The 27,450-nt window shown below is 40.7% G+C and overlaps 1 protein-coding gene across 1 annotated transcript; it reads right to left on the bottom strand.

Moving 5' to 3' along the window:
• Window positions 1-1,253: 1,253 nt before the first annotated feature.
• On the bottom strand, window positions 1,254-27,437 carry WDR43 (WD repeat domain 43). The gene is made up of 18 exons (XM_082481306.1): window positions 27,190-27,437; window positions 22,073-22,207; window positions 20,661-20,782; window positions 15,546-15,666; window positions 14,202-14,341; window positions 13,601-13,703; window positions 12,438-12,502; window positions 11,884-12,055; window positions 11,276-11,362; window positions 9,290-9,421; window positions 8,711-8,848; window positions 6,992-7,078; window positions 5,592-5,623; window positions 4,723-4,786; window positions 3,707-3,820; window positions 3,189-3,258; window positions 2,501-2,556; window positions 1,254-2,404 (listed from the first exon to the last, which is right to left on the bottom strand). The coding sequence occupies exons 1-18, from the start codon at window positions 27,418-27,420 to the stop codon at window positions 2,285-2,287; spliced, it is 1,989 nt and encodes a 662-aa protein (XP_082337432.1). The 5' UTR covers window positions 27,421-27,437; the 3' UTR covers window positions 1,254-2,284.
• Window positions 27,438-27,450: the final 13 nt, after the last annotated feature.

Here is a 27,450-nt window from a genome sequence, read left to right as displayed (position 1 = left end):
AGATGATGATGCACCTTTGAAAGATGAACACACAAACAGCTTAGTCTTCAGCTGGTTGAGACTTGGCTTTGCAGATAAATAGTTGTAAGGATTAGAGTGCACAGAACCGCCAGTTATCAGCTCTAAGGTGAAGGAAATTTTTGGAACTGCCAGACAAATTGCTTGCAGCTGCCCAAACTTTCACACAGAACAGCTCCTTGAAGACAATACAGGCAGAGGGCTCAGAGGAGTGTGACGCAGCTGCCCTAACACCAGAGTAGGGGACCAGAACGCATACCCCAGCTACCAGCCTGTTGTCTGATGTTGAAGCAGATTCGCAGAATCTTAAATATTAGCAAGACCGAAGAATAAACGAAACGTTCTTGAAATTCCCCTCCTCTTCCTGCTGCCAGGTTCTCCCACAGCTCCACTCCTGCAACAGATTTCTGGTGCACTGAAAGGATGGACACACGTAATGCATACCTTACAGATGCAACAGGGAGGGGTGGCAGGCTTCCAGTGCCACCACTCCCCATACCCAAACAGTGCCAAGAAGATACTCAGCCTGCTCTGCCCCCAACCCAGGGCTGCTGCTTTGACTTCTGGAAAGGCTGGGACACAAATGCATGTAGGACCTAGCACAACCAAAACGCAGCTGCTTCTCGTGTTACTCTACGCCCCAAAAGCTCAGCAGACCGACACTCAACCTGAGATGCAATAGACCTTCATTCACACCCCTCTTTCGCCTGCTTTGAATCCTGCCTGCATATCGTAACATCAGTACTGGTTAAAAACTTACGTATCAGTTCAGCCTAATTTGTGCATGGTGTGTACTCACACTAGCCAAGTGTTGGCACTCATTTTCACAGCGTCTCAGAAATGAAATACAAGCCCAGCTTTACAAATCATTAAGACACTAATTTACTGTCAGTAAAAAAGACTGGAAGCCTCCAACTGCTGCCCTTCTACCTCCATCTCTCCAAAGACAGAGCATGTCTCTTCCAGCTTTGCCAATGACACAATCCCCTACGCCTCCAGACAACACTGCACCCCCAATGCAATCCCCAAGCAGCGGACAAACCCAACAGATAGGACTGAAACACAGGGAGCTAAGAAATCAATAACAACTGATGCTTTGCAGAACACTGTAACCTTTTAGGCTGGCTTCTCCTTCCACTAGAAACCTGCTTTCTACAAAGAGCACTTCATCCTTAACCACCACCCTTAGCTACCTAAGGTCTCTCTCAACAAACACCACAGGACAGGTATTTGGTAAAGGAGATGTATATTTATTCACTTTACAAAGAGGGTGGTATTTAGTTGCAACAGCTCCATTTATAGACAAATATATTATTGTACATTATAGTGGTGAATGGCTCAAACCTTTACCTTGTTTTGCTCTTAAAAATGTGTTTGCACCACTTCAGCTTCCATTAGCTGAGCAAATAGTTGTCCTTGTTCTGCCACTGAGAGATTAAAAATCCGTAATAAAGGTATAGCTGTGCGCTATGTATTCACAAGCATTCACCTCATTTTCCCTGTGTTACTCCCCTCTCGCCACCCAATTCAACACAGTCCATCCTCTGGGTTAGCATTAAACTTGTATACAGCCTCCATTAAAACAAAATTAGGAGCCAGTGATAGTTCTAATGTCCTTTTGAAGCACAAGAAAAGTCATTGATTTATACATAGAAAAGTCTTGAGTTCAAATTTGTTAAAAAAAGAAAAAGCCATTTTACGTCAGGTTGGCATTTACATATTGCCAAAGCATGGCTAAACCAATGAGGGGGGGGGAGGGGAGGGGAAGAAAAGATATTCAGTAGAGAATTTAAATATTACAAAAATATCTTTTTTTTCTTTTTTCTTTTTTTAAAAACGTAGCAGGATGCCCACTTGCTATTGCTAACTGAAGCATGGAAAGAAGGTATAGACCAGTTATCTTTGATCCTTGAATATTTGAAACAAATTCAATGTAAAGCTGAACCAAGTTTACCACACAAACAGCGGTGGCAGATTTATTTCACTTGAGATACAAATGCATGTCCACATGACAGGCATAATCTGACCATGAGGTGGAAGAAATGTTTCTATAAGTAAGCGCAGGGAAATAGGGCGAGAGAAGGCTGGCATGGTTAAACATTCTGGATTCAGAAATGCACAGTGCCCCACATGTGCCTCTGCACACAGGCCGTGCATGAGTCTGCACTCCCTATATGCAATCATGGCGTCTTTCGGCAAGATGATCCAGAATTAGAGAGTTTGGTGGCCCACTGGTTTAAACTGTTAAAATTATTCTTTCGTGCTGTTATTCTTCTTCACTTTCGTTTTCTGGTTCCAAATCAGAATCACCATTGATTTCCTTTTCAACAGTCATGTCTTGTTCATCAGATTGCTCCTCTTTTTCTTCATCTTCATCCCAGTTTTCCTGGGGAAAAAAATAAACAGGAATGTTTGAACCTTTGACAGGAACACAATTTCTGTAACAAGCAAATAGGAGAAGATCCCATACAACCCCACTTACATCAGAGTCTTTATCTGCAATCATCTCATCATCTGAGCCTTCCTCCTCAGAGGATTCTGCAAAGAGAAAACAATCCCTCAGTCTCAAGAACAGACTTTTAAATGTCATTGTGCAAACAAAGCCAAACCCCACATGCTGCTAAGTCTCCAAACTATGCTATTTCAATTCCAAAACTAATTCTACCTGAAGATTAGGTTGATCAACATGATAGAAACAAGTCACTTCTGTTACGATTACACAGTATGAAGTTGCAGTAGAGAAAAGGCCAAATTGGGAGCGTACATGTGGACACACACCGACATCCACTACCTTGACATCCTGCCAACTCAAACATAGAAGTTCCTTGACTGAATCTATCTTAGCAGAAGGGCAGCTAACACTAGAAATTTGAGGTTGTCAATTAAGTTAAGCAGCATACTGAACTTCTAATTAACCAATTCCTTAATCTGTGAAGCAGAGATGGGAGGGAATAAAAGGAAATAAAAGGAGGGGAAAGAAGGAAGGAACCACCAACCACAACATGCCCACATCATTAACCACTGACTTTCCTGCCATGGACCTCCCACAAAAACCCTCTACTTGTAGATCGTACACTAACAGATAAGCACAGGAACATGATCAACAGACATCAAGTATTGGCTGTCATGTGAATTCAGGAGCTGAGCTACACCTAGCATACAACACTTACCATCCTCATATACCAGCTTTGCAGTCTGATTAACCTCAGTTACATCCTGAACTGTTTCCGACGCTGCAACCTGAATGGAATTTGCAGATTAGCCTTAGATGCAATCATATATTCCAACCTTAAAATTCAACAAAACTCATAACAATGTAAATGAAGTCTACATCAAGTTTAACACAATTCATTTATAGCAGTAGTTTAACAGCAAAACAAGTACAAAGGACAAAGTAAAATTTTAGAGGCCTCTGCTCTGAAGTGGCCCAGTACCTCCTATTTATTCCCCTTTAAAACTCTATGGGTTAGTTAACACATTTGGCAGGAAAAAATGTGTAACACTTCCAGTGAGCATGGACTGACCAGATAAAGCAGTACACTTAATTGACTAAGTGTTATCAGAGTAGCTGTACAGCAGCTGTATTAAGTTCCTGATGACAGGACCCATCAGATGTAATCACAACAGGACGTTAAGTCTGCAAACAATACTTCTCCTACACATCCCATGTTATTTACTTGGAGCTCACCTGGGTGACAAGAATGAAGAGTCTTCCGTGAAGACGGGAAAGCTTTTGCAAAGTTTTTACTCTGCTCTCCATTAACTGGTATAGCATTCCCAGCTGAGGAATAAGGTCTGGCAACTTGGGAGAAGAGAGGGTGAAGAAAAATTAAGCTGTTGACCAACACATCACAAATGTCTTTTTTAAATTTATAAATGAACTCCATATGTTTGGGGCAAGCAATCCTTGCTCACATTACTCTACACAAAAGGGAGAGCTGAGGGTTCACAGAAACCACCTGCAGCCTGATCAATTCATATTTAGCTACGCTTAGAAACACATCTACTTTCAAAACATGGGAATTCTCATACTACTTTTCCTTTCCACGGTCACTGCTGTAAGCAGGTGTTGAAGCACTATTCGGAAAGCTGTGTAAACAGGAACCGAGTATACACCAGTGTACGAATGCAGCATCAACAATGTGCAAGTTTTGATGCACAGCAATCCTATAATAAATGGAAGAAAGGACTAGCAGTGCCAAAATGCCTTTTTCTTACCTGAGCAAGAGTGATTTATCCATTGCTTGTAAGGCAAGGCTGGACTTCAATCCAGAAGCTACCACATTACTTACTACCCTGCCAACTTTGGCCCACCTTCACCTTATAAATCTAGCCATGCCCAAGATAGTCTCAAGATGAGCATTACAACAGCAAGGCAAATATAGTCCTATAAGATTTAGCGACACAGGCTAGATTACTCTTTGGCAGTAGTTTTGTTCCCTAACTCTCATGGGGATGACATAACTTATCTTGGCTTGACTTTGGGATGACTATAATTATGTCACAAATGACTAAGACAAACAATTTACAGCCACTGTGCAGCAATTTGGCAAAAGTGGCAGAAGTATAGCCCTCTGTACATTGATTTGGGCACTGACGTATGTGGAGAGCAGGAGACAGATTCCTGAAGGAAGAACATACTTATATTTAAGCATTTAAATCTAGTTTTAGTTACGTGCATTAGCATTAATGCAAAATACTTACTGTGGATAGGTAGGATGCATGTAGAGTAAAAACAGCCTTCAGCCATCGAACCATTAGTGAGGCACTGGGAAAGAAAAAATAAATGATATCAAAGAGATACTGGCTGAGAAACACCCATTTCACATTCTAGATGCTAAATAGTTGTCTAGAAAGTGCTCCTCTTTCATTACACAAAAAGATAAATGCAGCTGGAAATACAGCAGTTTGGCTATCCAGATGAGATAGCTATGTAAGTTATTTGTTAGGAAAAGAACAGACATTTAAGTGAGGGATTAAACTAGAGATATTCAGGGGTCTGTGCTTCTGGTTTAATGGAATAAAAGATCAAAGCATGCTACTTCTTTCTCCACCTACAATGAGGGAATTTTTATTTAAAAAAAAAAAAAACAACAAAACAACACAACTAAGGACAGCTAGTCTCAGCAAAGATATCCTTATAGCAATATAACAAGATTGGGAGGCAGGAGCAGGAAGAGCTGGTTTTGTTATTAACTAAACACAACACCAGGAGATGTCCAAATATATTTGATAATTAAACCAAACAAGCTACACATCTGATAGTTATTTTAGTTTACATATTGATCAGGTCCACAGTGTCAATATTTTGGGACTTCAGATACTTTCTCGGGGTTATATCCTTATTTCAAGTATCCTTTTCCCTTCTTAATTTCAGTTCAGCCATTCTGGCAGAGCACTGCCTTAACAGAAGTTCTCTTTGCACCCTCAATCAGGTGAGAACTTTTACCTCAAGATGCTGCAGTTTAATTACAGTTACTATGGAAATCAATCAGGTAGATGGAGAGAGGGACCACAATGCACACACTAGAAAAGCCTCAGGTGAATTAAACTGTAGTTGAGTTGTCTCTTACCTGTATGGGTTGCCCTGCAATCTCTTCGTAAGCTAAAAGGACAAAAATAGCCAGCAATAAGTAAAAAATACATAATGAGTTTAAAAACCCAACACTGCATCCATGTGACAGCCCCAATATTGGGGCAGAAAGATCTCCAGGCATTTGAATTTTGCTACGATCAACCATTGCCAGGCTCCAGAATATTACATCCCTGGCTCTACCATCCTATATGCAGGCTGATAACTTGCAGAAGCTGAGTTTCATTATTACAATAAAACCGTAACTCCTAGTAGGCAATACGTCCAGAGAAACTTAAAGCTGGCAGGAATAAGAAGGAAATCCCTTTGTTTATATGTCTCTGTGTATCTGCTTAGTAGAGCAGCTGTTACAAGGTGGACAAGTTGGGGAAACAAGTGAAGGTAGTATCAGGTAAAGGCTACCTCACAAACAAATCTTAAGCTCTGGAGGGGACAGTTACATGAAGATCTGTCCATCCACTGAGATTATATAGTCAAACACTTGCACTTAGATTCTCTGACAAACTTCCTAGCGAAGAAACACTGCACCTCATTAACATAAGTTTAAGAAGGTGTAACAATACACCCTCAAAGGAAGTCTAAACATTCAAAACCAGGCGATCTGCATAATTCAGTTAAGATCAGTACCACAAGTAAAAATCAAATCTTACTTGTGGCCAGCACACTAAAATACAAGAGAAATCTAACCATTAACTTACGTGATAGAATGTCATTCACATAACAAGAGCAACTAATTGATGTTCAGTTTAAATCAAGTAATGTCTAGATAAGGCTAATGATTAAAATATTTCTGTCCAAATACAGATTTTATTTAATACTCCTGAATAAGCAGTTCAGAAACCAAATCCTTTTTAAAATTATTACTAAGTGACATCGCAAAGCTTAAATATAGCAACCAGGCTTCTGAGCGATCTTCAAATGAGAGAAGAAATTGTCTCTCATTTTCCAAGTGCTAGCTAAACTCACTGCTCTAAGTACACATTCTATTTTTCTTCCACGTGAGTATCTAGCATATTTATGCTCATATAATTTGCTCTGGCTAGCACTGCTATTTTCATGTTTCAAATTATCATCCATTTTAATAGTTTAACAGAAGATGTAGTCAGAAGATGTAGTAGTAATGGTTTGCAATGGACTAAACAAGCTTTAGCTTAACCTCTTTCTGTTCTTTTTCCCATATAAGTGGCAGCGGCAGTTTGTCCTTTTGTTAAGCTTCAGCCAGAGAATATAAGAGCGTAAATTAAGAACAATTTCTGTCCTGTAAAACTACCAAACAAATTTCATTGGTAAAAACAGAGAGACATATCCTGGATTTTCCCCAGCTAGAACGCAAACCAAATGTGGCTTGTATGACAGAACAAGAAACGCAGTCTCTCCTACCTCATGCAGCAGTGGAATGACAGCATGTATAGGCATTCTGGCTACTGTGTTCTTTATTACATTTTCCTTTCTTGTGTTAAGCACTCTCTGTTAAAATGGAAAAATATGATCAGAGAATCATTCAGTTTTAACATGTATATGAGTAATAAGCACAATCAAAAATTCCTGGGTTTAAATCTCTTTTTCTACTCCACTACCTTTGTATGCTAAGATGACAATAACAAGTAAAAGAAGATTTACTATGAAAAGGAGTTCCATTTTTGAAGTCTGCTACAATTAACAAAATAAGACACTGATTAACCCACCTAAAACAATCCAGCATTGCCTCTAGCCCACCCACCCCATGTTAGAAACAAAGCATCACAGGCATATTAAAATTTCCCTTCTATTACCCCAGAGGGCCGTGCTGCCATCCAGCGTGACCTGGACAGACTGGAGAGCTGGGCAGAGAAGAACCTAATGAGGTTCAACAAAAGCAAGTGCAAGGTCCTGCACCTGGGGAGGAAGAATGCTAGGCACCAGTACAGGTTAGGGGTGGACCTGCTGGGAAGTAGCTTGGAGGAGAAGGATCTGGGGGTTGTGGTAGACAGTAAATTATCCATGGCCCAGCAATGTGCCCTTGTCACCAAAAAGGCCAATGGAATCCTGGGCTGCATAGGGAAGAGTGTGGCCAGTAGGCCGAGGGAGGTCATTCTCCCCCTCTACTCTGCACTGGTGAGGCCACAACTGGAATACTGTGTCCAGTTTTGGGCTCCCCAGTTCAAGAGGGACAGGGAACTGCTGGAGCGAGTCCAGCGAAGAGCAACTAAGATGATTAAGGGATTGGAGCATCTCCCTTAAGAGGAAAGGCTGAGAGAGCTGGGACTCTTTAGCCTGGAGAAGAGAAGGCTGAGGGGAGACCTTATTATGGCATACAAGTATCTAAAGGGTGGGTTGAAGGAGGATGGAGCCAGGCTCTTTTCAATGGTTCCAAGTGACAGGACGAGGGGCAATGGGCACAAGTTAGAACACAGGAAGTTCCGTTCAAATACACGGAAACAGTTCTTTACGGTGAGGGTGACAGAGCACTGGCACAGGCTGCCCAGGGAGGTTGTGGAGTCCCCTTCCCTGGAGATTTTCAAGACCCGCCTGGATGCAGTCCTGAGTAATGTGCTCTAGGCAATCCTGCTTTAGCAGGGGAGTTGGACTAGATGATCTCTAGAGGTCCCTTCCAACTCTGATGATTCTGTGATTCTGTGATTTTCTGTGCTTGCCTTCTGTAAACAAATGCCTTTCACCAGTATCTGTGACAAGTAATTTTTATTCAGCATCAAATTCTTAAGATTTCGTTTCCCTGCCCCAGAACTATTATTTCCTCCTAGAGCAACAGTAAGCTTTTCAAGTAAAAACGTTGTCATCAATGCATTTTTCAAACATTATCTATTTGGAAATTGTACACTCAGGAGCCTAAGCACAGATTATGCTCCAGCTCAAGCTAAAGGGAACATGCCTGCATTAGTAATATCACTTGTAAAACATCTGAACTGTGACATAAATTTATCATAAACAGATGCACCTCAAAGTTCATGGACCGACTCCAAAAGCAAGGCAGGTAACAACAAAAAGCAGCTGGGAGAAACAGCGAGTTCTTGACTTTTCAGCCCCCTTGGCTTTCAGGAAGGCTCCCTACAACTCTCAGTGAACAGATTAAACAGCATACAATGATCCTGTAACACTTACATTTAAGATTTCTGCATCGTTGCTTTCCAAGCCCTGAACCAAAAGTACCGCAAAGCTATCTGTTTGTGGAAGGCCACCTGGAGTTTTTACTTTGCTCACATCAATATCCAATGCCTCTAGGCGCTCTTCAATGCTTTCCTGCAGACAGTAAACAAAGGCAGTACTGTTTCAGCGCAGTTTCTCAGAAACATCAGCTGAAAGCAAAGTACCTAACCTACAGCATTCCCTCCCGCTCTGCTGGAAAATAACATAAATTTTGCATATTCTTTTAAAAAATAGCCTGAGAAAAGAAGAGAAGATGAAGTTTTGACCGAAAAGCAGTAATGTACATTAGCACAGACAGACACAAGCTTGTCACAAAGTTCTGCCAGAACATGGCAAAACCACGGGCAAGGCACACATGGCTTGAATGAGAGAAAGGTTTTGAGCAGAGGGAATTCTCTTTCATACAAAAAGATGGTATCATTAACCTTCCTTCCACACCAAACAAAGCAAGTTCAAGTTAACCTAAAGAAGTTATAACAATGATTTGTGATTCTAGTTTCTCTGTTGTTGCTGTGTTTAAAAGAAGTACTTTACCTCTGTCTCTCCTGGTTTCCTCTTGTTTTTCTTCTTCTCTTTTCCCGAGGATGGAGTTTTGACAGCTGTACTATGTCCTGGAATGCCAGGCACTAGAACTTTGGTGTCTGAGTTCACAACAGGTGTCTTTACCTAGAAGACAGAGATAACCAGATTTGCATGAATTGCTAATATCTTGAGCTTTCTTCCAATTTAAAATACTCATTCTATTCCAAGACTCCCACATACACAGTAAAACTATCCTGCCACAATACATTTTCTTAACATATATATTAGGAAAATCCTACATTTTTAAGAGCAATTAATAACTTCAAGAAACAGTCAGCTAGTTTTCATAATTAAATAAAGCAACAGTCTCTTTGGAATCATGTGTGAATCATTTTTCTTACAAGCTTGTTCCATAACACTCATCAAACTAAGTGTTTGTACCCAACAACAAATATTTGGATGTTTGCTAGCACTAGATACCAAGTGTACTAATAGTCAGGCCCATAAATGGTACACAGATTAATTCAGCTTCCACTGGAAGGTAAGAACTGATCACAAACAGCAGTACAATGTAACAGTAAAAGGTGGTTACTATTCACTTCAATCTCACTGTTTTTTTTCTACGGATTGCTCAGACACAGAACTCAGTACTATGAATTAGACTATGAACACGATGACAAGCAGAGCAATCTTAGGTCATACCAAACAAGCTATGGTATCCATCTTCAATGGACGCAAAGGAGATCAAATTTTAAAGGCAATACAGTTAATAACCAAGTGGTCCCCTGACCCACAGAGGACATAAGGGAGTATGCCACTTCCAGAATATCAAGAACACTACCTGCTACTTCCAGAACACTTCTTTAACCACAGCGCTTCTGTGCGGGCCTTTTTTTGAAGTACCTGCCCAAACTTTTGTACTTGTGGAAGCCCTGGTGGGTGACCACTGAAGTGACACAAATATAATTTATTACAGTGAGAAAAGCAATTTCCATACGCTGTGTGTAAAAGTAAAAAAATTTGATTTTGTGGCTCAAGAATTTTACTGTAGAACAGCAGTGGTGTTAAAATACTACCCCCTTTGCTCACCACACTAAACACTAACCTTCTCCCCACAAGGCATGCTCAGACAGCCAAGAGAAATTTGTCTTCACTGGAATTCAGCAAAAAGCGAAACCAAGATGCATATCATCACTGCATGCCAGGGAGTTCCTACACCTCTCACTGCATTTCAACTCTGCTACCCACCAGCTCCAGGACTGAGGAATCAGCACAAAACCCCGCCTGGCTGATGGGGCACCAGATCCGGTAGGTAACTTGAGGGTTAGAAAAACAGCACTGTCTGCTCACTTCACTGATACTTCAACCGTTTCCAATCTTCAAGACCTTGAATATGCACACTGATTAAGAACTTCACAGCCTGTCTCTAAACCCCCAGGGGATCCTGCATGAGAGAAAACAGCGGCAAGTGGCCTCAGCAGACACTGTTGCCATCTAAGTGTCAAGCTCACATTCCCAGGTGCCATATTCCTGTGAGCAGGAACTCAGGAAGGCCACCTCGAGAACGAGCCATAAGGACATGCCCTTTAAGGATCCATTACATTTTATTTAGACTGTAAACCAAAGCCATCCCAACTTCACCCCAAACGATCAGAGTCAAAGAGGCTGTACAAACTGACAGACTCTAGGGGAAGGACTGATCTCAAGCAGAAAAGCAACCATCAGCCAGTCCTGTCTATCAAGCAGTCCTGCTGAGAACAGGACTCGCTATGAGCTACAGGCAGGTAACTGTGTGCGAGAGCACGCCAGGACACACAGCAGCCACGAAGCACACTTTACCCACACACGCCTGAGTGCTATGGACATCTGTAGCTACCACTGCAGCTCTGGGCAGGTCCATCCAGAAATCCAACCTCTTTGTGGAAGAGAGCAGTGAATTCCACCATTTACCAAGTAAAACAAGAGGAGCAACAAAATCGCATTTCACGCAAAGCTCACCTTTGTTAGAGCAACATCTGTTTTAAGTGACAACACTTTCTGGATGTCCCTTATCAAACATATGTGGGATTCAGTGGTGTTCAAAGACTAGAAGGACAGGAACAAAACCAGTTAATATATTTGAGATTGACCCCTGTGATTCATTATGCTACTGAAAGATGAGAACAAATTCCAGACATATAAAGTAGAATGAACTTTTTTTCACTCTAGAACAACAGCTGCTTTGCACATCTGCCTTTTGTTACCAGATCTCTATGCTCTCCAAAGAAGTTCTCACAGGTAAACTGAAAGCGTGTTAAAACCAGTTTTGATGGCCTAACTCAGTAACAGCTGAAATGGCAAGAAACAGCCAGCAATAACGTCAAGTTGTATTTTAATTCAGAGAATGGAAGAATACAAATTGCCTTTCAAAATAGCTCAGGGACAACAGTCATAGCTCCCAGAAAAGGGGGAAGGAATAAGCTTTGTCTTATTACACAAATACAAAAAAAGTAAAAAAAAAAAAATCACAACAACAACAAAAAAGAAAACACCAAAAACCCTCCAACTAAGAGCAATGTGCAGTCCATATTACAAAATCCAAAACTTCTCCAGTAAGTTTTACATACCACTTTCTCTATGATGGGCTGTAAGAGGTTTCCATACACAAGCAGCAGAGACTGTTTGTCTGTGCAAAATGCAGCTGCTAGAATAGGGACTGGTTTTGGTGTGGAGTCCCCATCACTTCCAGGCGTTGCTATCTGGATAGTACAGTTTGATGTTAAGGGTTTTTTGCAATAACTGGAGAAAAAAAAAAAAAAAAAAGAATGAAAAAATTCCAAGAGATTTAGCTGAAACACTTCAATATCTTGCACGTCTAAGCGCCTTTCATTAGCAGGTCGTCCCCAAACTCAGCCAGTTTACACCTTTTAGGTATGGCTATGGTGAGGAACAGACACACAAAATCTTGGCTAAAGCAACACTTAATACCAAAGTGCAGCACAGCCCCCAACAAGTTAGTTCTCCAAAAATTTGTCCAGTAACCCAAGACAAAATACAAGCTGGAAACTGGTTTGTGAACAGATACAAGAGCTTAAAGGCAGCAGCATGACAAGACTGAACTTTGCATTACAGTAATCCCAGACCTCTCCCGAAGACACCCTCAAGACAAATACTAACTTACCCATTTAAGATATGTTCAAATAAATGCAACTGCCCATCTCTGCACACAACTGCTAACTTCACAGGCTGAAAGAAAGCACAGTAAAAGATTTTAATTAGATCAAAGGACAAACCTCCCATAAGTACAGAACATCAAGAGACAGTTGCGTGGCTACAATCTGACTTTTTTCAGTAACTAAACACATTAAAGAGATAACTAAATCCATAAGGAATATCAAAGACACAAACATCTCAGGAACATTTAGTACAACCGTTTGGAGACAAAAAGATAACATAACTGTACTTCACTGTGTCACTACCAAAATATCCAAATTTGAACAGTTTGGACAGTAGAGAACATGTCATCATATGCAGCAAAGTTCCAAAAAAAATGGTACCCAACATGTCTAGAGGCACAGGTCTACAAAGGCGCTGACGTTGTAAATATGCTTAGAGGAAAGAAACCGAGATGAGTACTCTGAGCAATTAAATGACAGGTGTACATTACAGAATATTCATATCTTCAATACATGCAGTAAGTAAGAGGGCACAACTGGAAACATTAGAAAATATAGCATGAAATACTGTTTTTAGAAAAGGAATCTAAAGGCAGCAGGAGAAAAATGTTTTAAATAATTACTGAAACAGTTTGTGAACGTGTTTCACGTGCAGACATTTTTCATAAGACAACTTTGAAAGACTTGTATTTGCTGAAATTAATAGACTTGGAGAATGCACACCGCTACTTCAACTTATTAAAGGCTAGCTAATTCAAAATGCAGTTACACTGCCAAAGCCATTTGAGATCAGAAAAACAGGACCATACCCAAACTGGATTTTTAGAAAGAATTTCTTTTTTGGTTTTTTGCTGCCAAGTTCTAACAACCATTTTGATTAGTAACTTGTTCTAAATAGGAAACAACTGACATTTCTGCCACTACAAGCAAAATTTTTGAAGAAAACACTGAATTTGCACTTAGTAGCTTTGAAAATGAGTATTTCAAACTATCAGCTTTATAAACGCACCTGTAAATATCCTTACACCCGTGAATTGGCAGCCAGTTCTCATCTCTGCATAACAGAACCCACATACAAACCAAGCTTCTTTCTTTACACCCTTGAATGAAAATTGATGTGACAATTGAAAATTGTTGAATATATTTGCTTACAAACTATTGCTCCTACCTCTTCTTTGACTTCTGATACAGTCAGATCAATAAAAGTTGGTTCATCTGTTACTGTAAAAGACATCACAGCATTCTTTTCTTTCCTATCTGATCTGATCTGCCTGGAAGACACAAAGAGTACACATTATTTACCATAGCACAAACAGTACCCTCTACACCTGAAAAGCATTATAAAACCTATAAATCACCAGCAACTGTGGTAATATCTACCCCAACCGAAAACAGTCATGCTGTAGTTTGAGCTTTCAGCTTAGAAAGTGTTCTAAATTCCAAGTGCAAAGTAACTCCCAAGTGAAATTTAGCAAGAAAACTCAGCATAAAGCTTGCATAAGTACAAAGAACAAGAAAGCCTATTACACAGTATGTTCTTGGTATACACTAGTAATTCAAACTGTAACTGGAAGGATGCTCAGACACAGCCAAGGAAATTCACATCTTCAACAACCAGCGAGTTGAAAGCACCTTTTAAGAGATCACTGCTGCATTTCTCCAGAGTGTCCCTTCTGCTTAACTTTCTGTTTAATCACAGAACATACTTGTTGAGTCTATCCTCAATACTGATCATCATCAAAGTTACAAATTATGAAAAGCTTACATACCACACACTCAGTAACCGGTCATGTATAGCTCCAGACAAGAAATAAAGCCCTGTAATTCCATCAAAGGGCTTACTTTCATTCATAGGTTTCACTGTGGTAAACATTAATGATGACACTGATGTAGCATGGCCTGTGAAATGCTAAGAGAGGAAAAAAAAAAAAAGAATATTCCAGTGATTGCCATAAGCAGTCATATGGCAAAAATGAAAATATTAGTTAACAAAGAACTTTAGCAAAGGTTCAAGTGTTAGTTACTAAGTCAACAAGAACATTTAAGTAATTTTTTACTAGTGATCAGCTTCCTTGCATTTCTGTATTTCAAGGAAACTTTTTCTGACCCTCCAGATATTTATCAGAATTTTAAAAGTTAAATGGGGAATCACAGGCAAATTCACTGGGACTAAGTCCATGCAAAAGAAATCACATCCACCTGTATTGCTGTTCCTGTCAGAAAGCACTTCCCCCCCCCTCCCCGACATACAATTTTACACTTCAACTTTTACAGTAAAACTAGATTCATAGTTTCATTCTCAACTGTAACATAAACGCACAGGTCTGCTAACACACACTAAGGCTGTTCAACACCCCACTGCCCCCCCAAAAAATCAGTTCTTCAATCTACTTTTGTAAACAATGGGTTTGGTCATCATAGGATGCAGACATACATGGTCAATGCCTCATCCCAGCAAGTCCACAGTAACAGCACATGTGTACACACTTACCTCAGAGCACATACCAGCAGATTCAGAGACTAGCTGCATCCTATCAGCTAGCAGGCAAAAGAACATGGCTGCATTAACAGAACAGCTAAAACACGGTAATTTGCTCATGTCTGAGCCCTGCTCAGGGAACAACAAGGGGTTTGCTCCTATGCCTTCCAATTGTTTCAACAGCAAAACTGAAAATACCACTAGTTACACAAAGTTTAGCAAAGAAACCTAAAGGCTTCAAGGAGGGACATCATGTTAAGGGTCAGGGAGCTCATGTGCAAAGCCATGCCAGCAGTAACTAATATGGTGGTGAACTGAGCTCTCCTGCTAGAAGGGTATCAGAAAGGGACCCAATGAAAAAGAACGACATCCATCTTTCTGCTACAGGCTTGAGAAAGGGTGCTGGTAGCATGCTCAGACACAGCCAAGGAATTTAATGTCTTCATTCAACTCTCAGCAAGTTGAAACCACAGTTGAGGGTATCATCACAGCAACAGCCTCCAGCAATCCCAAAACTGCCAACTGTCTCCTCACACAGTGAAATTTTCAGATGTCCTATCAGGAGACACTAGGTAAGTAATGTCACCAATCAAGAAGGATATTTTTTTGCACCTAGTTTAACAAAGTTACTTACTCTGTAGACTTCTTTGGTCTCCAGGTCCCACAGTTTTATAGTTCTACCGGCTGACAGCAGCATTTTCCCATCTGGACTGATGCATAGAGAGGTGACACTACTATTGTCACCTTTCCACTTGCTAGAATTTGGATGGTGGGTTTTTGTACAAAGGGAAAAAGAGAGAGAAATAGAAAATACAACATTCGTTAGTGTAATCTCAAAACTCACATCAACCATGCTGGAAAATTTAAGGCAAACATTATTAAAAAAAAAAAAAAATTAAAGTAGTCAAAAGATGAGGTCAAAGCTATTATGTTTCTGCTCCTCTCCTTCAAATTAGTTTACGCAAAAATGCAGCAACTCAAAAATGTAAAGCTATTTCATACTGAACCGTTGACTTTTTTTTTTTATATATTTGCCTATTCTGTTCTGAATTCCTCTCAAAGTTCTCTGCTACTCAAAATAGGGTAAAAGGAGCCATACCATTTCAAGACTTCTCCTTTCTCCTTGCACCGTAATCCAAAAAGCTTACACCAACCCATTTAGAAAGGCCTTCTCAACACTAAAATTCAGTTTCAAGACCCATTCAGTTCCTGGCCCTCCTCCCAAGTCTGTCAATGACAATAATAAACTTCGCCTTAAAGGCCTATGGTTCAAAGCACTATTTAAAAAAAAAAAAAAAAAAAGGCATTAAAAGCTTGCATCTGCTTTGATGCTTTGTAAGAGTCTGAGTACTACACGTTCCTCACCGGACAAAATTGCAAGGAAAGCATTAACACAAAACTTTTACAGTTAGGAAGTAACCTGCAACCCATCATATTCTGATTGTAAACAGCTGCTCTGAAAATACTTCCAAATAACTTTCACATGCCCAAGCAGCCAGCATTTCCTCCTGTCTTTCAAAACAGAGCTCATTTACATTATCACTCTTGATTAGATTTCATAGCAGTTGAAAGTTTTACTGCCTACAAAACCTGACAAACAAAATTTCACCTTACAGAAAGTATGATTTTGTATTCTCTTCAAAAGAAAAGGTCAGGACTAAGAATTTCAAACCATTTAATAATGTAAACCCAAGAAGGTATTTTTAAACGTACTGAAAAGACTAGTCTAAACTAGACTGCCAAGTGTAAAACACAGCAATAATCCATTAGTTTTTATTTGGATACTCTTTACAGAATTTTACTGGAAAGAGTTTTAAAGAGCATATCATAGAACAAGAAGCTGCATAAAGAGATGTACAGAACGCCTCTGAGTATCCAGAGTATTTAAGACATGAAAAAGCTGCAACCAGAGAAACACGAAGTCATCCAGAATGTTTTAGACTACTTCTCTCCAACACCTTGTCTTGACTCTTCAGAAAATCTCTCTTCCCCAACAGCTTGTCCCTCTGACAGAGTTTTCAATGTGTGCTGCACAGACCTCCTGAAGTGGTTCTATGGACTACTTCTACAGTAATTAAGAAAGTCAAGCCTAAAGCCACGTGGTGTTAATTGCATATCTAGCAGTCCATACCCCTAAAGGAAAATGTCTAGAAGCCTGCAAATCAAAAGTTGAACTCTACTTCTCTACTCCAGGAGCATCAGGAACTCCTAGTCTCATCAACTTAGGCAAAATTTTAGAGAATTGTTTTTTTCTCCTCTTTCCAATTTCATTTACCTTAGGTATGACTCATAATATCACCAGAGAAAAAAAAAAATCAGGCAAAAAGCATGATATTGCACTGCTGGTGTACTTTTAATATATACACTTAAAGAATTATTTTTTGTTGCCATCTTTAATTTTAAAGAATACAACGCCTCTAATTACTTTTTATAACCACTGCCCCCAACAAAGCAGCAGTATGGAACAGGGGCAGAGGGAAACACCGAAGACGAATTATGACTGGAAAAATTCTCACATTTCATGAGAAAGCAGTATGACTGGGACCCATCTCAAGTACCTGTACATTAACACACACACTACGGCATACAAAACAGGGTGAATTAAATGCCCATGGGCAGCTTCAGAGAGAGGTTTCTCCACACAAAAGGGCAGCAAGAATGCATCGAGCTTTCCTCAAACAGGCAAAAGGCTAGTGTAGAACTTACAAGTGTCTGAGAAGAGACCAACAAGGGTGATGTGATGGGCATCTGCTACCGATTGTCCAATTAAAAAAGAAATAGATAAATCTTCATAATCCCATGCCCTGCTTCTTCTAAGGGGCTTTAACCACCCCAGCAACTGCTGGAACGGCAGCATAGGAGGGCACAAGCAGTCCCAGAGATTGCTGACAAGAGCTGAAGACCTTTTCTTGATCCAAGTGATCTAGAACCATACTATGAAAGGTGCTTTACTGGATCAGCTACTCAAAGACAAAAAAGAAAAAAAAAAAAAAAAGGAAAAAAAAAAGGAAGAACTGGTCAGGGATGTGACGGTTGATGACAACCTCCAGCACCAATAACCACAAGACAATGGAATTAAGGCCCTAAGAAAAATGAGCAATATAAAGAGCAGCATTACGACCCTGGAATTCAAAAGAGCAAACTGAAACTTATTCAGAGAACTGATTGACAGGATCCCACTGGATGCTGCCCTAAAGGGCAAAGAGACCCAGGAAAGCTAGTTGGTCTTCTAGGATAACCTTCTCAAAGCAAAAGAATGGTCCATTCTGAAGAGCAGAAAATCACCAGCTATTCCAGAAGGCTGGCTTGGACAAGTGGGTAACTCCTGACTCAACAAAAACACACAAAAAAAGAAGTATAGAGAAGATGAAAGTGGAGATGGGTGACACAGAAGAATACGGAAATATTGTCTAGGCATGCAGGGACAGAATCAGCCAAAGTTTAGCTGGTGTTCAAACCAGCAAGAAACATGAAGGCCAACAAAAGGACATCTACATATAGCACATGAGCAGCAGTAAGATGATGACTGAGGAAAGTGCAGGCCTGCTGCTGAATGGTGTAGAGACCCAGTCAGTACACAGCAAAGGCCAAAGCACTGAAGAGCAGTCTCTCAGGCCTCCCATGTTTCCAAACCTAGTGACAGAGTCAGAGGGAGCAAAACACTCCCCACAGTAAAGGGAGATAAAATTAGGGATCACAACAGCAAATCCAACACATGCAACTCCTTAAAACTGAATGGGATGCAACCAGAACCGCTAAGGCCAGTGTTATTACAAGACCACACTATCATTTTGAGTGGCCACGGAGCTCAGGAGAAATTTCTGATTACTTGAAAAGAAAAAAAAAAAAAAAAAAAAGACAAAATATATCCACAAGTATATCCACAAGAAGGAGAATCCAAGAAATAACAGGGAAGGCTATACAACAAATCCACCTGGAAGCCACTTCTAGGCATACAAAGGTGAAAAAAGTGACTAGGAACATCCAGCATAGATTTACAAATGACAAGTCATGCCTAACCAGCTTGACTGACTTCTTAATGAGACAACGGTCTTGGTGGATGAGGAGAGCCACATATGCTGTTTAACTTGACTTTATCAACACTTTTGACAATGTCTCACACAGCGTCCTTTTAGCCAAACTGGAGATATATAGCCTGAATGGATGGACTCTAAGAAGGGATAAGATCCAGCTGGAACATTGAGTTCAAACAGTTGTGATCACTGGTATGAAGTCCAGCTGGTGGCTGGTTACTGGTGTCACTCCCTAAGGACATCCCAATACTGTTTAATATCCTCAGTAACTGCCCAGGTGTTCATTAATGACCTCAAAACAGAACAGAATGTTCACATAACAAATTCACATTCAATAGCGAATTAGGGAGAGCAGTTAATATGCTGTAGGGCAGTGCTGCTGCTTGGGGGCATCTCAGCAGGCTTGAGAAACAGGACCTCAGAATCTCAAAGGAAAATGTAAAGTCCTACACGTGGGATGGAAAAATCCCAGTACAGGCTGGGGACAAATGGCTAGAAAGTAGCTTTGCAGAAAAGAAGCTTGCAGTCCTCATAGTCAAGTTGAACATGAGTAAGCAGGGAGTCCTTGTGACAATGAGGTCAACTGCATACTGATTTGCATTAGCTACAGTGTGTACTCAGCAGGTCAAGAAAAGTGGTTCCTCTCCTCTGTGCAACACTTTTGAAACTGCATCTGAGCACTATGTCCAGTTTGGGACAGTACAAGAAAGTCACTGACACAGTGGAGTAAATCCAGTGGGGGGCCACAAAGGTGGCTTAGGGACTAGAGCATGTAATGCAAGAGGAAAAGGTGAGGGAACTGGGTGTGTTCAATCCTAAGACAACATGGCTAGAGGGAGATTTTACAGCCATCTTCTGCTACTTTACCTCATGGTCTCAACTTAGTACAACCTAAGGATGTATTTCTTTTCTAGGGAAATCAAAGAGGCTACTGACAATGGGCTGTGTGCATTGCCTACACCGTCTTTAGCAAAAGCTGCAGTAAAAATAACACAACAGTGTGAAATGTTACAAAAAAAAGAACAGCATAAGACAACAGTCAAGGTGCCACCACACATTAGGCTTTTATTGAAGTAAGGCAACCAGGATAGAAATCTTGGTTTCTTCTTTAAAGTTTAAAAACAGATTATTACAAAAGAAAGTAAATGCCTACACCAGACATCTTGTTACTCTGCACTAAGCTCAACGGTACTTTAAAAGTAGCAGCCTGCTCAGACAGCCAAGTGGAACTGTCCCCACTGCACATCAGTAGTGAGCGAAACCAAATGGGTTATCATCACAGCAAGGCCCTTTGACCAATGCCAGGTGCACGTAACCAGTTTAATTGGGGTGAGGTGTCCCAGTATCTGCTCCCCCATATTTCTGAGGTTATATTCTAGAATTTAGATTTTTCAGCATCACAAAAGTGACCTGAAGCCCATGTTCCACTAAAACTTAGCATGGAGGGCCCCAAATCCCTCTCAGCGCAGTTACTCATTTCATCTAGTCTTTTCATTACAGAAAAGAAGAAAACCAACTATGAGAATTACTATTTTGTCCCTTAATAAACCCTCTTACAATCTCAGAAAAATAATAGCCAACAGTCAATTCTGTACAGTGGGTATGAAGCCTGGATAGCAGAGTGCAGCATTTCCAACAAGGCCTCACTAAAACCTGTGAGGGAGGAAATACACAAAAAGTGCAAACAAATTTGATCAAAAATTGGCATCACTTACCACTTTACTTTGCAGGTCTGTGTGTTCCATTCCACAATGTGTTTGTCATCTGAACAGCTATACAAGCAGCAGTTGTCCTGATGCCATCTCACACAGTTTACTTTATTGTCATGACCACCATCCTACAAAAGGTGAAAGAGGGTTAAGTCATTAATAAATGAAGCCTTGACTACTGAGTCTTCCCCATGCCAACAATGTGAAAAAGCTGCTCTCTGAAGACCTAAATTCAAATCATTGGCAACTTGAAGTGAGAATGTGCTTTTAAAGCCATATACATTTATATAAGTTAAAGATATTTCATATTTTGATACGTACACATAAGTATTTTAATTGATTCTTGTTCTAGCACTTCAGAGTTAACAAAAAAATTGTCCTGCCCACTATTTTTATACACACAGCCAAACAAGGCTGCCTAAAAGTATGAAATTTGCTCAAAAGAAAGGCTAGCACAGGTGACTTGCTGACACTCATCTAAGTGCCTACTTGCTTAAGTACATTCAGAGATGAGTAGCCTTTCCTTTGTACTTGGCATTCACGAGCAAGCTATCATCGCATCAGAAGACCCTGCAAAGGGGTATCATTCACCCCTCTTAACAAGCAAAATCTCTGCAGCTTAAATACACTCTTTAATCATTTATGAAAATAATTCCCAGAGTTTATAAAATCTCACTATTTGAATCTGCACCAGCCAGCTCAAACTACTCCAAAAAGTGTCACTGCAAATCAGCTTTGAGCAAGACAAAATACATCACAGCAAGAAATTCTGTTTAATAAGGACAGCTAAAAGTGACAGCTCTTATTGTAGCAGGAATAATCTTTTAATTCAACCTATCTGTAAAAAACAAAGTACTCATCAAATAACATCTGCTGTCCTGTTCCTATAGAAAAGTAGCCAGTGTCTTCAAACCCACTGAAGCTGTAAATTTTAACGTGGAAGTCCTTTATTTTGTTCACAGTTTCCAGGTATAAATACAGCTTTTCCATAAAACAGTGTTGATATTCGTTAGCTAGTGTCACTTGCACATACCGTGATTTTAAGCAGTCGTTGCTTTGTCTAAATTCATGTACATTTATCACTCCACACACAACTAACAGTTTAGAAGCAAAAGTATGCCCAAGTATCTCAAAGTAATGCAAAATAACAAACCCATTCACAATGTTAAGATACTGCATTAAATTTGAAAATAAGATTTCTCAACATGAACATACTGCCAACAATACAAAAAGCACCACTTAAAAGATTCTTAAGTACCTGAATTACTGCATCTCTATCCATATACACAGGTATTAAGAAAAAAATAGATCTTAATAATTAGGTTAGTTTATTCCATTTTTGAGCAGCAGAAAGAACAGCATAAACTGACTGAAACCATCAGTATTTGGTAGCATATGATGAAGAGTGTATTACTTACTAGCTTGCTTTGTAATTCTCCTTTTGCTGTGCTGTACAACAAAATACTACCAACTGCTGTACCAATAGCCAGGATATCTAACTGCTTGTCCACTTCTACAACTTCAGACTTCCGTTTTTTCCTCTGGGGGCCATCCTGGAAAATCAAAAAAGAGAAAACATAAAATAAATTAGTCTGACTGGCTAATCCCAGTGTTAAAGCAGAGGGGTAATACACTTCTCTAAGTCTGAGACCTAGTCAGCCAGTACAAACTCTGCTAAGACACAAAATGAAGATGCTGAAGGGCATGGCAGCCTAGAGACTCATCTTGTACCTCCAGGTACAACGTAACGAAGTTACCATGAGTCACTTGGATACATTTGGTGGAGGCCATTTTGCTAGCACATACACATACATGAGAGGAAAAAAACACATTTAAGTTTTTCACGGAGCTCGTGTTCCAGAGGCAGAGGTAAAGACCAACACGATCAGAATACTTCATTCACAAAGTGGAAACATGCCATCAAGAGTGACCAGTTTGTTTCTTCTCAAAAGCTATTCAGAAGAGTCTTGCAAATATTAAATATTCATAATGCCTCTTAAAAAGAAAATGTTACCCTACTCTGCAGAGGGAAGCAACCAGGACTTGAAGCTAAGTGCTCTGCCCAGGTCCTGTCATCAGAACCAGAGGTCCTCCTATGATCAGGCAATTCTTAAGTCTTCACTCTCATACTTTGCAAGTCCTATCAACCAACCACTTCAAGGAGAGATTCACTTCATCTCTCTTAACCAAGAACAGGTCAATGTAGCACATCACTGGGAAGTGGAGAAAGAATAAAACTGGTTCTTGAGCATGTGAAACTAAAATAAAGAGGGCAAAAGCAGCCACTACATTTATTCTCACTGGGTTAATCCCACATGACTAATCACACATGCACAAAAAAGGAAAAAGAAAAGAAAAAACTGTTCAAGGACTTCAGAAGAAAAAAAATCATCCCTAATGCTACTGATTAGTTTTTAAACTGGACTTTGGTAAGTCACCTTACATTTGTTACATCACAGCAAAGCATTCTCTCCAATTTTAAAACAAAAAAAATCGCACACAAGCTAATGCCTCCTCTACACAACAGATATATTTGCACTAATGAGCAGCCAGAAGATGCCAAAGGAGACTCTGATAAAATGTGAGCAGTCAGCTCTGTGCAAGCTCCATGTGTTGTAACTAATCTGTCACACAACAGACATCACAAAGTGAATGTAAATAATTTTTACTCAGGTCCAGAGATACGATGACAATCAGGATTTGGAGGTTTTCACCACAACTAAGATTTAAAAGTTTAACAGTGCAGGATTACTCTGGTTCTTTGAAGCAGGACTTTCTTGTCCTCTGTATTTAACACAGACACCACCTTCTGCAAGGAAAAGTGTTTTGGTTTAGGCAAATAAATACCAAAATGCTATACAGATACTTTTACATTAAGTGCAGGCTCTTGAGAAATGAGATTACAGCGGGTTTTTTGCAAACATTTGTTTAGGCTTCATCTTTCCTGGGAAAGAAAAGGGTTGATAAAATCTTACGAAAACATAGGTGTTGAGATTCCATCACAGTCGCAAAGCACAACCAAGTAAATCAACCAAGTTTTCGGACAATACATGAGAAAAGACTCAACTAGTTAAATTTTTGGCAGCAATGCCAACTAAGCCATCTTGAAACTGCTGTCTGACATGTAAAGACAAGGGCCACATGACCAGTGGACATGCAAGTATAGCTTATGTGTTTTCCGGTACTTTTCATTCTCTTTATGTAGTTTTACTAATTACCCCACATAAACCCACTGTGAAGCAAAACCACAATTAAGAACAGATTTTATTCTCTTCCCCTGCATAAATCTTTTAAATAAAATTTGTTCACCCTCCATTTCAGTTTGTTATGGCCAATTTCCCTTGGAACAACCAAAAGGTACAACAAAATTCCCACTAAAGTCCACAGTTATGTCCAGTGTCAAAAAGAAAGCTAGAAGCAATGAAGGTTTTTCCAATTATTTTTTCACATGTATTTCTTCATTGACCACTCATAATCAGCATTATTAGTGGGGCATTTTGTCGTTTTGTCAATTTTGGGCATTTTGAAAATTTTGAAAATTTTGCACAGAAGAAATACCAGTGGAAAATTCAGCCACCTATTAATGTTGGAGATGACTTGAAAAAACACCTCGAGAACAAAAAAAAATAAAAATTAAAAAAAATCAATCAATCTTCTCTACCCTGCATTAGATTAGTACATAGACTACCAACTGACTGCAGCAGGGTCTTAAATACAACAGCACCTTGTTTTCATGGATAGGACAGGAAGGACAGGGGAGCTGAACTACACCAAGTAACAATTTCCTTTTGATTTTTTCTCCAGATTTATGGAAACTGAAGCTTATTTAGAAATCCTCCAGCTTTGCCTGAAAAAGCACAGCGTTCTAATTAGCAGAGGTGGTTAAAAGAAGTTACTTGTAAAGGGACCATGCACATATTTTTCCATAATTTCTTAACTGAGGCCAGCCACTGAGACTTTTTTTAAAAAACAAAAATCCAATCTCTGCTGCTCACACATGAAGTAAAGCACTTCAAATATCAAAATGAGGGGAAGCCCAAAGAGCCTTGAGAGTTGAAAATGACAGAGCAGTTGCAACTTCTTAGAGAGAAAGTAGAAAGTATTTTGAAAGTCTGTAGTCCATGTACTCTTGCACAAGGCACCACTACATGGAGCAGGAGATGGTGAACACCTCCAGCAGGAAGCACTGACACTACAAAAGCACATGTGCAGGGAACATCCCAATAAGCCACCACTACATCAGCAATTCCAGGGCCTGCAGTTCAAACTTTATTTCTAATACTCCCCTGTAACACATAGAATCATAGAATTAGTGAGGTTGGAAGGGACCTTTAAGATCATCAAGTCCAACCATTAACCTACCCTGATAAAAACACCACCACTTCTAAACCATGTCCCTAAGCACCTCATCTACCCTTTTCTTAAACACCTCCAGGGATGGTGAATCCACCACCTCTCTGGGCAGCCTATTCCAATGTTTAATAACCCTTTCAGTGAAAAAATGCTTTCTAATATCCAATCTAAACCTGCCCTGACATAACTTGAACCCGTTTCCTCTTGTCCTAACAACATGGCCTTCATTAACACGGCAGCAGTCCAAAACATACTTAGTTTAGGTGTAATTTGGCCAAACACCATTTATAGATATCTACTGGCACACAGTTTTACTCCTGAACACCAGACACTAGTACTACCCAGAGAGATGTCAACTCTCCAGGAATAAAAAAAGAAAAAAAAAGGGGCTAAATAACGTCAGAAACCCCACTTTCAATAAAATATATTTGGCAGAACCACCACAGCTTTAGTCCTTCAGTTCTGTCTAAGGATAAACCAATGAATTAAAAAAAGTTTATGGCAAAATTATTCCAAGAAACAGTATTTTTCCATCTCCACTTAAAAACATACTGACTTTCAAGCAGTGGACAGCATTCAAACTACTGGAATAATTAGAAAGCACTGACAGGTAGCCAAATGCTGTCTGATTAAGTTCATTTTCCATACAACCCTAAACCAGGTTAAACTGGAGCATCTGTGGCTTTTAGGGGTGGGTCTCTAGAAAAGTCTTTCTTTTTAAAAGCCACTCAGAAACCTCCTGTGCTTGACTTACAGCACCACAGCAGTGCACTATGTCAGGTTTTATTTCACACAGGCTAGATTAACCCCACTTTCACGTGCCATCTTCAGATTATTTAAGAGTAAAGAACCACCTACGCAGCCCTGCAATTAATGCATGTACCCTTTTTTCTTCAAAGTTACATGACAATAGGTTAAGGCCAACCTAAAACTAACCTTTCTGCTGCATTCTTCAAATGTTCTGGGAGTCTTCAAAGTCCAGAGACTAAGTTGCTCAACTGAGAAAAATGATAAAATACTGTCTTCCTTTGGATTGGTGTGCTATGCATTTTGAAATACCTCTTACAGTACTTCAAATACACTAAATTATTGATATACCAAAACGTGTTTTAAAAAGCCCTCCCTACTTCTTATGATAAAGAGGGTGGATTTCACATACTTTATCCAAGGGATAATTTTTTTCCACAGGAAGCGGTATATTCTACTCAAAGAAAATAGGATCATTTCAACATAAGAGGATGAAAAGGTACCTTACTGTATATTCTCCAGATATTTTCAGGTTGAACGTTCAACTGAGGTGAAGTTACATAAAACAAATTCAAGGTGGAGCACATCCAAGCCCGCTAATGTCTGCTCTCAATAAGCCTACTGAATACCTTCTTGCAGGATTCCTGAGCTTGAGAAGACACATCATAGACAGTGTAGCAGCTTGCACGGAAATACTTCCAAGGGTAAGGGAGTACAGGGAGACACTGCCTTTAGTGAAACGTGAACTGTATGTAAGCTAAGTGGACGCACAGCAGCCGACCTGGTCTGTAGCAACACCTTTTTGATTAAGGTGACACGTGCCATGAAGTAACATACCTTGCTCCTTCAAGGAAGGCTTCTTCCATGCAGGTTATACGAAAGACAAATGATTTTACACAGTCAGTGCTTCTGTTGATAGCCTCCCCCGCGGTTTTGTTTTTTTTTTTTTTTTGTTTAAATAAAAAAATTAATAAAACCTCCAGTGCCACTTCCCCCACCAACACATGAAACTTACCCTGTGAAGAGCAATCCTGCCACGCTCCTCTGAGGGGAGCGAATTACCCCCGCGACCAACACTCTACCCCCCCCCCCCCCGGGGGAGGCGTCACGCGTGGAGATGCCCCAAGCACCGCGGGGTTGGGGGGGTGGGGGGGTGTCCCGCAGCTGAACCCAGCGGAGCTCCAGTCCTCCCGCCCGGGACCCTCATCCCCTTCCCCGCCGCGGGACGCCGCGCCTCCGCTCCCCGGCCTGCCCGTCCACGCCGACCCCCGCCACATGGCGCCGGGAGGGCGGGGTGAAGCCGAGCGGGCCGCGGCCACGCGTCGAGACTGCCGGGGATGCCGCCGTCCCCTCCTTTTTCCCCGGTGTATATCGTGTCCCGTGCCGTCCACCGTCCCTCCCCCCCGGCTACCCTTCCCTCACACAACGCCCGTACCTTGCTGGGGGGCGGGCGCCCCCCCGGCGGGGCCCAGGCCAGGCAAGTACAGGCAGCGCTGAGGTGGGCGGAGGGCACGTACTCCTGCTGCAAGCGGCTGTTGGCCGTCTCCCACACCCGCAGGCGCCCATCCGAACCGGAGATGGCGAAGAGGCGGCGGTCGCGGGGAGAGAAAACGCAAAGGGCCCGCGCCGCTGTCGCCGCCTCCCCGCCACACGCTGCCGCCGCCATGGCGCTCCTCGCCCGGCCCTCCGCGCCGGC

This window comes from Vanellus vanellus (assembly GCF_965231255.1).
Source record: "Vanellus vanellus genome assembly, chromosome: 3".
Taxonomy (NCBI): domain Eukaryota; kingdom Metazoa; phylum Chordata; class Aves; order Charadriiformes; family Charadriidae; genus Vanellus; species Vanellus vanellus.
The sequence above is the reverse complement of the archived record's forward strand: the minus strand, read 5'-3'. Positions and strand labels throughout refer to the sequence as shown.